The 13,521-nt window shown below is 40.3% G+C and overlaps 1 protein-coding gene across 1 annotated transcript in view; it reads left to right on the top strand.

Annotated features, from left to right (window-relative positions):
* The first annotated feature begins 523 nt into the window (after window positions 1-523).
* LOC115128828 (CUB and sushi domain-containing protein 3-like) overlaps window positions 524-13,521 on the top strand; it is a 997,580-nt gene continuing 984,582 nt past the window's right edge. Inside the window, exon 1 of the mRNA XM_065018010.1 lies at window positions 524-728. Within this exon, the coding sequence (XP_064874082.1) occupies window positions 551-728 (178 nt within the window). The 5' untranslated portion in view covers window positions 524-550. The remainder of the gene's footprint in view (window positions 729-13,521) is intronic.

Raw genomic sequence — 13,521 nt, 5'->3', positions numbered from 1 at the left:
AAGGTGCACCTTTGTAATGATCATGCTGTTTAATCAGTTTCTTGATATGCCACATGTCAGGTGTATGGATTATATTGACAAAGGAGAAATGCTCACTAACAGGGACATAAACAAAGTTGCGCACAACATTTGAGATAAATAATGTTTTTGCGCAGTATGGAAAATGTCAGGGATCTTTTATTTCTGCTCGTGAAACATGGGACCAGCATTTTACATGTTGCGTTTCTATTTTCGTTTCCGTGGGAATGCACTTGACTGTTGTGGTTCATGATTGTTTTTATTTGATGGCTATGTCACTATCTCTGCTCATGTGGTGAGATATTTTGACAGAAAACACTAGATAAAAAAAAACTTCAGTTTAAACAACCTACCAGCTCGCAAGGAATCGAGCTGAGAGTTTTGCCCCTGTTGGTGAGATGGTTGAGTCCTCGTCAAGGTTGCTGTGGCATCCCAGCAACGCCGTTCACTTCGATCTGTGACCGCGCACCAGCCACCACGGAAGACACACTGCTACCGGCTCAGAAACGGAGGAGATTGAGAAGAGAATAACATGATAACAGATGACATAGAGGGACATCGAATCAGGTCGATGGACTTCTTAAAGCTTTTCAAGAGAGGATGTATTAGATGCGGTCCAGAGGACTTTTTCCAAGCTAAAAAAATGAGGATTAAAACTGGAGTTATATTTTGGAATCTCGTATTTTTTACGATGGTCACGTGTGCGCGAGGTAAGGAACAATCATTTGATGTCTTATGCAGTAATTATGTCTTAATACTTTAAAAACATTTTTTTCTGGAGGGTGGTGTCTTCTTGTACGGGAAGATTCGGCTGTGCAGTAAAAAGGCATAAAAATAGGCTAGAGCTAAGGGGACGCATTTACTTGCCAGGCTTCCCGTTCAATGCAGGCATTGAGCGAGAGCTCAATAAATATTCTTGCCGTATGCTCAAGCGAATACGTGAGTTGCCTATGCCTATTAACCGGTGTATTGTTTAGGGGAGATTACGCATATGCATCTATATGAATCTTTTCTCGGTTACCGTAGAACCATTTCAAACTCGTCATCCACCTATTTTTATAAAAAATAGGATTTCTGTAAATCGTTATACTGAAACTATATTTGTTTAAAAAAAAAGGAGAATGGTAAATGATGGAAGGTGCAAGCGCCTCTGTTTAAAAAAACGTGTTAGGCGCGTTAGTTACAATGTAGGAGATTACAGAGAAGGTTACAGACATATTCCTCATCTATCTGATTACCTCGGGTTTGAGGGAGAGAATATATAGCCCAAAAGGGACATCTAGGGATGGAAATTACATTTTAAATTGGCATCTATTTAATCTACAATACTATTCCTCTTCCACAAAGGTTACATCATTGTGGGCGAGTGTTACGCCTTGAACACCAAACAAAACGACGTCTTGATTTAAAACCTCACAACACCCTTTTTGATAGACCTTTACCTAAACGGATAGACAAGCCTTCCCTCAGCCAATAGACTGTAGGCTTTGGTGGGCTGGGATTTAACTGTTGCGCGTTCCACATTGGCACACACTGGTTGAATCAACGTTGTTTTCACGTCATTTCAAAGAAATTAGGTGGAACCAACGTGGAATGGAAGTTAAATTGACGTCTGTGCCCAGTGGGTCGGCACCAAACACAGCACGCAGATACATCATTAATTGGCAAACCATTGGATTGATTATTTGAAGCCCAGTGTAATCTTCAGGGTTTCTTATAGTACAATGTTGAAAACGGTTTTAGGGCTCTATTATTTGGGAAGGTTTTATGTCTCGAATCAAGCTGAGACAATACATTGCACCTGAGACAATATATTGATGAATCAAGATCTTAGAAGTGATTTGGACAATACTGTGTTTTCTGCATGTGTTGGTATAAGCAGTATTGGTTACAGTGATTTAGAGTGGACCCTGAACATGATACTTAGGTGGGTAGCCCAATTTTTTAGATTTAGCCAATTTGGACATTGCAGCCAGCCAATCTAGCGGAAACCGCAAAAATGTCTCAATGGCAAAATGTGTATAATTGCATCAAAATCTAGCCTTTTTGGGGCCCTATGCAATATTTGGTTGCAACTCTACACATTTTGCCATTGGGTGGAGAGACATTTCTGCAGATATAAATCATATTTCCTGAAATCCAAGCAGGTTGATATTTGTTATTATGAATCTTGCCTTGTAGGCAGAACTGAGCGATTTCTGCCAGCTGCAAAGTCCAAATTGGCTAAATCTGAATAATTTATGAACACAAAAAATATATTTTTGGTCTAAATTTAAGGTTAGAGTTAGGCATTAGGATTGGCAGTGTGGTTAAGGTTTAAAATGAGATTTTATTACTTTGTGGCTGTGCCAGTTAGTGACCAGTCTGCAGAGCTGCCTTTAGGGCAAGATTCATGACAAGAAATGCCAGCGTGAAATTCTACACATTTTGCCATGAATTATGCCATTGATATTTAAGTGAGAGTGGCTAATAAAATCAGTGGGGGCCCCCTGGAGGTCTGGGCCCCTGGGCACGTAACCGTCATGCCTTGTCAGTAACTCGGTATTCTACTATTCTCAAAAGCATGTTGAGACACCGACTGAGTTAAAAATAAAATAATACTAACACTTGGGGTCAAGGGCCGCCTGGAGCCGGCCCTGGGGTAGCCTACATCTGGTGTCGACCTCTGCATGTCAACATTACCTGCCGCAGTTCAATTTGCATAGCCTATAACACTTTCTTGATCTAATGCTATTGACACCTGATGCCTATCCCTCGTAGGCACACAACGGCAGTCATATAGGTTGTATGGTCGTCTCGTCATAATCTCTTTTCAGATCAGTAAGACATTTTCACTGTTGATACCCACTCAGTGGTCTTTGCTTGATGTCTGATTAATATGCTACTGCGCACTTTGCACCCTGGTCACCCCAAGGCCTCTGTAAACAGCATTCATTATGACAGTTCAGAAAATAAATGAACTGCCAGTCCGTAACACATCTCCAGAGGACAACGTCGTTACCCTGACACATCTCCAGAGGACAACGTCGTTACCCTGACACATCTCCAGAGGACAACGTCGTTACCCTGACACATCTCCAGAGGACAACGTCGTTACCCTGACACATCTCCAGAGGACAACGTCGTTACCCTGACACATCTCCAGAGGACAACGTCGTTACCCTTACACATCTTCAGAGGACAGCATCGTTACCCTGACACATCTTCAGAGGACAACATCGTTACCCTGACACATCTCCAGAGGACAACGCCGTTACCCTGACACATCTCCAGAGGACAACGCCGTTACCCTGACACATCTCCAGAGGACAACGCCGTTACCCTGACACATCTCCAGAGGACAACGCCGTTACCCTGACACATCTCCAGAGGACAACGCCGTTACCCTGACACATCTCCAGAGGACAACGTCGTTACCCTGACACATCGTTATCTCCCTGACACATCTCCAGAGGACAACGCCGTTACACATCTAACACATCTCCAGAGGACAACGACACATCTTGTTACCCTGACACATCTCCAGAGGACAACTGACACATCTCGTTACCCTGACACATCTCCAGAGGACAACGATCGTTGCCTGACACATCTCGTTACCCTGACACATCTCCAGAGGACAACGTCGTTACCCTGACACATCTCCAGAGGACAACGCCGTTACCCTGACACATCTCCAGAGGACAACGTTGTTACCCTAACACATCTCCAGAGGACAACGTTGTTACCCTAACACATCTCCAGAGGACAACGTCGTTACCCTGACACATCTCCAGAGGACAACGCCGTTACCCCTAGACAGTGAGGATATTTGGTGAAAAACATAAGTTTAGGCAACTCTTTCCATCCTTGGTGCTATGGCTGGACAATAAAGTGATGCACGGTGGCAGTGTGAGATCTGGACGATAATGAATGCTTTCCAGCAGCACACCCCTTCCCTCTCCCTATCAACACTGGATGATTTTGATACTCACATTGAATAATTATCAAGGCAAAATGTATTGTGTTGGTTCAGTTCCTATGAAGACAGTCAGAGGTCATTTGTGTGTAAATGTAGGCTCAACGTCCAAACCGAATACTTTGAGTCTCAATTTCTATGCCTAGCAAAAAAAAAAATTGGAGGTGAAGAAAACGCACACCTGTTAGGCGAGGTGCTGGCTAGCAGAGTAGAACACCTGTTTATTAGAGGTGCTGGCTAGCGGAGTAGAACACCTGTTTATTAGAGGTGCTGGCTAGCGGAGTAGAACACCTGTTTATTAGAGGTGCTGGCTAGCGGAGTAGAACACCTGTTTATTAGAGGTGCTGGCTAGCGGAGTAGAACACCTGTTTATTAGAGGTGCTGGCTAGCGGAGTAGAACACCTGTTTAGGAGAGGTGCTGGCTGGAGTAGAACACCTGTTTATTAGAGGTGCTGGCTAGCGGAGTAGAACACCTGTTTAGGAGAGGTGCTGGCTGGAGTAGAACACCTGTTTATTAGAGGTGCTGGCTAGCGGAGTAGAACACTTGAAACAGAAAAGGAGACCCTCACACTCTAGGAGCTCAGATGCTATAATGTAATAACCTGATAACCAACGTTTCAACAGACAAGCTGTCTTCATCAAGGTATAAGGGTTTACCTTTGAATATATGTCATTATATCACTTCTGAGCTATTCTCCCAGCCGTGCCCAGCCAGACCCCATTGTCCCACAGTGTTATTATCTGTGTCTATTAGCATGGTTGGACTCACACAGGCTGGCTAATAGACAAGACATGGTCATGTTCAATATTTAGTATATTATGAGGTCACCAGGTGGAACCTAGAAGGATTGATTAATAAAACAGAGCAGGATTATGCCTGTGATTAGTACTGTGTTAAACACACACACACACACACACACACACACACACACACACACACACACACACACACACACACACACACACACACTCTCTCTCTTTATTTCTTTGTAAAACATCCCATTGTGCTGACTGCTCTCCCTGCACATAAAAGAGCCCAGTTTGTTGTCATGGCACAGGCAGGTGCAGTCGTTACAGTCCCCAGTCTGCATTCACTTAGATATCCCACAGTGCTGTGACATTGGGAAGGGGAACGTGTATGTGTTTGTGTGTACGTTTGTCCGTGTGTGTGTCCGTGTGTGTGTCCGTGTGTGTGTGTGTGTGTGTGTACGTTTGTCCGTGTGTTTGTGTGTGTGCGCGTGTGTCCATGTGTGTGTGTGTCTGTTGGCCCCAACGTGAGTAGGTGGTGTTAGGAGTTTGCACCAGGAGCGTATACAAGTATTTTAGCATGCCTGCAGAATAGCCTATTGTAAACATGGCGTATCAACTGATTAATGGATGGTACATTGCACAGTGAGCCTCAAGAGATGTTGCACAATCTTCACAGTGTGGAAGATTGCTTCACAGTGTGGAAGATTGCTTCCCAGTGAGGAAGATTGCTTCCCAGTGAGGAAGATTGCTTCCCAGTGAGGAAGATTGCTTCACAGTGAGGAAGATTGCTTCACAGTGAGGAAGATTGCTTCCCAGTGAGGAAGATTGCTTCACAGTGAGGAAGATTGCTTCACAGTGAGGAAGATTGCTTCACAGTGTGGAAGCTTGCTTCACAGTGAGGAAGATTGCTTCACAGTGAGGAAGATTGCTTCACAGTGAGGAAGATTGCTTCCCAGTGAGGAAGATTGCTTCACAGTGAGGAAGATTGCTTCACAGTGAGGAAGATTGCTTCACAGTGAGGAAGATTGCTTCACAGTGTGGAAGCTTGCTTCACAGTGAGGAAGATTTCTTCCCAGTGAGGAAGCTTGCTTCACAGTGAGGAAGCTTGCTTCCCAGTGAGGAAGATTGCTTCCCAGTGAGGAAGATTGCTTCACAGCAATGACCATTTTCTTTTTAGCTGTTCATCTTGATATTATGGACAAAAATAAGTACCTAATGCTGTATCGTATTTCAAGGGACCAGATATATGGATTTCAAATCTTGTAGCAGGACACAAAATGCCACTTAATTATGAACTCACCTATTATTAAGTAATACTTTTGACAGGGAAGAGAGCCAAATCAATACTTGTATATTACTGGATGTTTGCTACAATGGTATCTGTCTGTAAATTAGAGCAGGACCTTTATTCATAAAGCCTCTCCAAGTAGGATTACTGATCTAGGATCAGGGCTTACCCTGTCCATGTAACCCTATTCGTTATGATTTAAAAAGGAATAGTGTTCCCAGGACAGGACTTCTACTCATAGAAGCTTTGTGAATACAGGCCCTGATTGACCATGAAAAGAGACTGCAGATTACTAACCTGGTGTCCATTTGGGAGGGCATTACTTTGCACTTAGTCAACATGAATCATAGTTGATCACTCTCGGTCAATGTCTCTTCTGGGAAATCAGTCTTCTGCTTTTGATATTGTCCCCTTGAGGCAGTGATGGAGAGGCACACGAGGTTGTCTAGTGGATGGATCTATAGTTACAATGTAACCATCTCAACAAATTATTATCTGAAAACGCAAGGTTATTGTGGATTTTTTTATCAAGTCTGTACTTTACACGATTCTATGGACTGTAGCTAGTGTATTTCAGAAGACTTTGAGTTCTCTAGGATTCTTTATACATTCTCTAGGATTCTTTATACATTCTCTAGGATGGTTTATACATTCTCTATGATTCTTTATACATTCTCTATGATTCTTCATACATTCTCTAGGATTATTTATACATGCTCTAGGATTCTTTATACATTCTCTATGATTCTTTATACAATCTCTAGGATTCTTTATACATTCTCTAGGATTCTTTATACATTCTCTAGGATTCTTTATACATTCTCTAGGATTATTTATACATTCTCTAAGATTCTTTATACATTCTCTAGGATTCTTTGTACTTTCTCTACGATTCTTTGTACTTTCTCTAGGACTCTATACATTCTCTAGGATTCTTTATACATTCTCTAGGATTCTTTATACATTCCATAGGATTCTTTATACATTCTATAGGATTCTTTATACATTCTATACGATTCTTTATACATTCTCTTGGATTCTTTATACATTCTCTAGGATTCTTTATACATTCCATAGGATTCTTTATACATTCTATAGGATTCTTTATACATTCTATAGGATTCTTTATACATTCTCTTGGATTCTTTATACATGCTCTAGGATTCTTTATACATTCTCTAGGATTCTTTATACAATCTCTAGGATTCTTTATACATGCTCTAGGATTCTTTATACATGCTCTAGGATTCTTTATACATTCTCTACGATTCTTTATACATTCTCTAGGATTCTTTATACATTCTCTATGATACTTTATACAATCTCTATGATTCTTTATACAATCTCTAGGATTCTTTATACATTCTCTAGGATTCTTTATACATTCTCTAGGATTCTTTATACAATCTCTATGATTCTTTGTACTTTCTCTACGATTCTTTGTACATTCTCTAGGACTCTATACATTCTCTAGGATTCTTCATACATTCTCTAGGATTCTTTATACATTCTCTAGGATTCTTTATACATTCCATAGGATTCTTTATACATTCTATAGGATTCTTTATACATGCTCTAGGATTCTTTATACATTCTCTAGGACTCCTTGTACATTCTCTAGGATTCTTTATACAATCTCTAGGATTCTTTATACATTCTCTAAGATTCTTTATACATTCTCTATGATTATTTATACATTCTCTATGATTCTTTATACATTCTCTAATATTCTTTATACATTCTCTATGATTCTTTATACATTCTCTAGGACTCCTTATACATTCTCTCGGATTCTTTATACAATCTCTAGGATTCTTTATACATTCTCTAAGATTCTTTATACATTCTCTATGATTATTTATACATTCTCTATGATTCTTTATACATTCTCTAATATTCTTTATACATTCTCTAAGATTCTTTATACATTCTCTATGATTATTTATACATTCTCTATGATTCTTTATACATTCTCTAATATTCTTTATACATTCTCTATGATTCTTTATACATTCTCTAGGATTCTTTATACATGCTCTAGGATTCTTTATACATGCTATAGGATTCTTTATACATGCTATAGGATTCTTTATACATGCTATAGGATTCTTTATACATTCTCTAGGATTCTTTATACATTCTCTAAGATTCTTTATACATTCTATAGGATTCTTTATACATGCTCTAGGATTCTTTATACATGCTCTAGGATTCTTTATACAATCTCTAGGATTCTTTATACATTCTCTAGGATTCTTTATACATTCTCTAGGATTCTTTATACATTCTCTAAGATTCTTTATACATTCTATAGGATTCTTTATACATGCTCTAGGATTCTTTATACATGCTCTAGGATTCTTTATACATGCTCTAGGATTCTTTATAATCTCTATGATTCTTTATACATTCTCTAGGATTCTTTATACATTCTCTAGGATTCTTTATACAATCTCTAGGATTCTTTATACATTCTCTAGGATTCTTTATACATGCTCTAGGATTCTTTATACATTCTCTAGGAGGTGTTGTGTGGAGAGTTTGCCAGTTGGTGTTGGAGACTGTTTGGTCATACCTCTCTAAACGACTCGGGCACAAACCTATAACACTGTCTCTCTGGTCTAGACGTCTGACTGTCTTCATGAGAATCTTGCCCAGGCTGGTGGAGGGATTCATCCAGCCTGATTTTCTTCAACCCTACAGTTATTCAGAGCATATAATGAATTCACATTTCACATTGTTTTGTTCAATGAACATCTGCTGAAATTGTAGCTTCAAATCACATCTGCACTTTCCGTTCTCCCTTTTGGTCATGTAGGTCATTAAAGCTACAATGGGCAGTGTGACTATGTTCATTATACATTTCATGTAAATGTATACTGAACATGTTAATTATACGGACCATGTTAATTATACGGACCATGTTAATCATACTGACCATGTTAATCTTACTGACCATGTTAATCATAGTGACCATGTTAATCATAGTGACCATGTTAATCATACTGACCATGTTAATCTTACTGACCATGTTAATTATACGGACCATGTTAATTATAGTGACCATGTTAATTATAGTGACCATGTTAATCATAGTGACCATGTTAATCACATGTTAATCATAGTGACCATGTTAATCATACTGACCATGTTAATTATACGGACCATGTTAATCATAGTGACCATGTTAATCACATGTTAATCATAGTGACCATGTTAATTATACTGACCATGTTAATCATAGTGACCATGTTAATCATAGTGACCATGTTAATCATACTGACCATGTTAATCATACTGACCATGTTAATTATACTGACCATGTTACTCATAGTGACCATGTTAATTATACTGACCATGTTAATCATAGTGACCATGTTAATCATAGTGACCATGTTAATCATACTGACCATGTTAATCATACTGACCATGTTAATTATACGGACCATGTTAATCATACTGACCATGTTAATCATACTGACCATGTTAATTATACGGACCATGTTAATCATACTGACCATGTTAATTATACGGACCATGTTAATCATACTGACCATGTTAATCATACTGACCATGTTAATCATAGTGCCCATGTTAATCATAGTGACCATGTTAATCATACTGACCATGTTAATCATACTGACCATGTTAATCATAGTGACCATGTTAATTATACGGACCATGTTAATCATAGTGACCATGTTAATCATACTGACCATGTTAATCATAGTGACCATGTTAATCATACTGACCATGTTAATCATACTGACCATGTTAATTATACTGACCATGTTAATTATACTGACCATGTTAATCATACGGACCATGTTAATCATAGTGACCATGTTAATCATACTGACCATGTTAATTATACTGACCATGTTAATCATAGTGACCATGTTAATCATAGTGACCATGTTAATCATACTGACCATGTTAATCATAGTGACCATGTTAATTATACTGACCATGTTAATCATAGTGACCATGTTAATCATAGTGACCATGTTAATCATACTGACCATGTTAATCATACTGACCATGTTAATTATACTGACCATGTTAATTATACTGACCATGTTAATCATAGTGACCATGTTAATTATCAGACTATAGACACATTAGGAACTTTCCTATTGTATTTACCCCTACAGTAAATGTATTTTTATTACAGTCTGTTGGTTTTCCAATTAGGGACCCATTAACAAACTGTGGTATCATCAAGTCCCTTCATGCTGTTTATGTTGTTGATAAATGACTTCCGGGATGATGTATGGAGGGTTGCTGTGGGTCTGTGTGCTTTCTAAAATGCCAGTCCTACTCAATTTACAGTCCGGTGCTTTTTCCTTGGCTCTGGTCCTCTGAACCACTGCCCTTGGTTCCTCCCTGTGACTTTCTTTCATAAAGAGGGTAATGCTCTTTATAGGTCCAGTAGCATCTGATGCCAGGGTACTTCAAGGAGAGAGCAATGGTCTGTGAGAGAGAGAGAGAGATGCTTCATCATCACCCATCAGAGCCTGCCAATGAACGCAGACAACCGAGAGGGAGGAAAGGGTACAGAGTTGACCTCTTGCCTGGGAGGGGACATTTCCATCATGGGGTTTGGTCCTGACTTTGCCTCTGTAATTATTGGGAGAAAAAAAACCCGTTGAGTGCAGTTGTTGGGTGATATATTTCCTCATTCATTGTCTTCACATGGAGCCTCTTGTTCTCTACCGCTGTGCCTGCTGTCAGCCTCATTTGAGCAGAAGCTCATGTCAAGGGAATCTGTGCACTCTCAAATCACACCTGTCTCACACGCGGGTGTTCGGAGGACCCAGTTACAGGCAGAGCTTGTTTCCCTTTTTGTCTTTGATATTTCTTTGTTTCTTTTATAAGGAAATATATATATAGCATGGAACCTGTCTGTAACACTAGCACTGAATAAAGGTGTAGCATAACAGCTCAAATCTCTACTCTCATTTTCGGGCTCCACTCTCCTTTTCAATCTCTACTCTCCTTTTCAATCTCTACTCTCCTTTTCAATCTCTACTCTCCTCTTTAATCTCTACTCTCCTTTTCAATCTCTGCTCTCCTTTTCAATCTCTGCTCCCCTTGTAGATGTCATAGCAGGATACAGTGCAATTCTTATGCTATCTGCCCCACGTGCATGTGACTAATAAACTCATCTAATTTAATCTACTCTCCTTTCCATATGATTGTTACTGTTTCTGCTGATAAGTTTAAAAAAAACTTAGGATCCCGTACAAAGGCGCCTGTTTCTTTATGAGCCTCAGCTGGGCTGTGCTCTGTACAAGGGTGGCCTTTGACCATGTGTACCGGTGTCTCCTGCGTTGACAGTGAGCACAGCTGCCGGCTCCATGGTCACTATGAACCTGGCCGTAAATTCGTCAACCTCTGTGTCATTCCTTAGAATGCTAAATTACTTTCTCTACAGGGTGTTTTTTGCTTGCTTTTTGTACCAGTATAGAGGAAAGAGAGGGATGGAGTCGGATCAGGGTTTTACTGTAATACACAGACTGGTAGGGTGGAAAAATTCTGGTAACATTCTAACTATGACTTCTGGTACTCCTGAGGATTTTGGGAGTAGAGCAGTAGAGGGCTGAACTCAGAAAGTGACAGTAATTGAGATGGGATTAGTAGTGGCTGCAATCAGGAAGTGACAGTAATTGAGATGGAAGCAGTAGGGGAGTGAAATCAGGAGGTGACAGTAATTGAGATGGAAGCAGTAGGGGAGTGAAATCAGGAGGTGACAGTAATTGAGATGGAAGCAGTAGGGGAGTGAAATCAGGAAGTGACAGTAATTGAGATGGTAGTATTAGGGGGCTGAAATCAGGAAGTTACAGTAATTGAGATGGAAGCAGTAGGGGAGTGAAATCAGGAAGTGACAGTAATTGAGATGGAAGCAGTAGGGGAGTGAAATCAGGAGGTGACAGTAATTGAGATGGAAGCAGTAGGGGAGTGAAATCAGGAAGTGACAGTAATTGAGATGGGATTAGTAGTGGCTGCAATCAGGAAGTGACAGTAATTGAGATGGAAGCAGTAGGGGAGTGAAATCAGGAAGTGACAGTAATTTAGATGGAAGCAGTAGGGGAGTGAAATCAGGAGGTGACAGTAATTGAGATGGAAGCAGTAGGGGAGTGAAATCAGGAGGTGACAGTAATTGAGATGGAAGCAGTAGGGGAGTGAAATCAGGAAGTGACAGTAATTGAGATGGAAGCAGTAGGGGAGTGAAATCAGGAAGTGACAGTAATTTAGATGGAAGCAGTAGGGGAGTGAAATCAGGAGGTGACAGTAATTGAGATGGAAGCAGTAGGGGAGTGAAATCAGGAGGTGACAGTAATTGAGATGGAAGCAGTAGGGGAGTGAAATCAGGAAGTGACAGTAATTGAGATGGGATTAGTAGTGGCTGCAATCAGGAAGTGACAGTAATTGAGATGGAAGCAGTAGGGGAGTGAAATCAGGAGGTGACAGTAATTGAGATGGAAGCAGTAGGGGAGTGAAATCAGGAAGTGACAGTAATTGAGATGGAAGCAGTAGGGGAGTGAAATCAGGAGGTGACAGTAATTGAGATGGAAGCAGTAGGGGAGTGAAATCAGGAAGTGACAGTAATTGAGATAGGAGCAGTATGGGGCTGAAATCAGGAAGTGACAGTATTTGAGATGGGAGCAGTATGGGGCTGAAATCAGGAAGTGACAGAAATTGAGAAGGAAGCAGTAGGGGGCTGAAATGTTAAATAAGGTCATTGTTTCCCCTCCAGCAATCCACTGTGGCTCTGGGCCACATCGGTGACAACAATCAGCTTGACTCCAAAGGGTTTTGCGTACGGAGGAGGCGCCAATAAATGTCAAATCAGCAGGGGATTGGAGGGAGATGGCTGTTTTAGATAAGGTAATAGTCACAGCAGTGGATTGGAGGGTAAACACTCCAATGGACTATGTTAATTCCCCTTAGTGAAGGCCAATGTTGTGCTACATAGGAACATTGTCTTACTTGCTCATCTTAATAAACCATTAGCGATCATTACGTCTTTAGTGAATGTGTGTCAGAGAGGGTACAGAGGACAACAGTTTTGAATCTTGCTTTGGTTTGGATGAGATGGAGGTGGGTTGCATATCCCATGCAATTACAGAGAGGCTCTGACATTTTGGGGTGTCCCACAGGTTGCCTGAGTGTAATTATCTTGTTTGCTGAGTTGTGTCAGGGACTGAGCTGCTATTGGTTTTCGTGAAAGGGACAAACTTACATTTCGTTTAAGAGCTCACAAGCCCACATTAGATACAGTTTGCTGAATTAACCTTCACAGACATTTGGTATTTTTACGAAATTACCCAGCTATTAATTCCAATAAACAGAAGTGCAATTTTTTTTGTTTCTACCCACGACACAGACGTCTATTGGGAACACCGTGTGTAGCCAGTGGATAAATACCGGGTCTCTTAATCAGCTTTTCATGACTCCTACAGTTTTACAGTGAGGCTAGCTGCTCTCAAAAAGCCCCAGAAGT

Source organism: Oncorhynchus nerka, linkage group LG4 (genome assembly GCF_034236695.1).
Source record: "Oncorhynchus nerka isolate Pitt River linkage group LG4, Oner_Uvic_2.0, whole genome shotgun sequence".
NCBI lineage: Eukaryota > Metazoa > Chordata > Actinopteri > Salmoniformes > Salmonidae > Oncorhynchus > Oncorhynchus nerka.
This window is presented reverse-complemented; position numbering and strand designations above follow the sequence as displayed.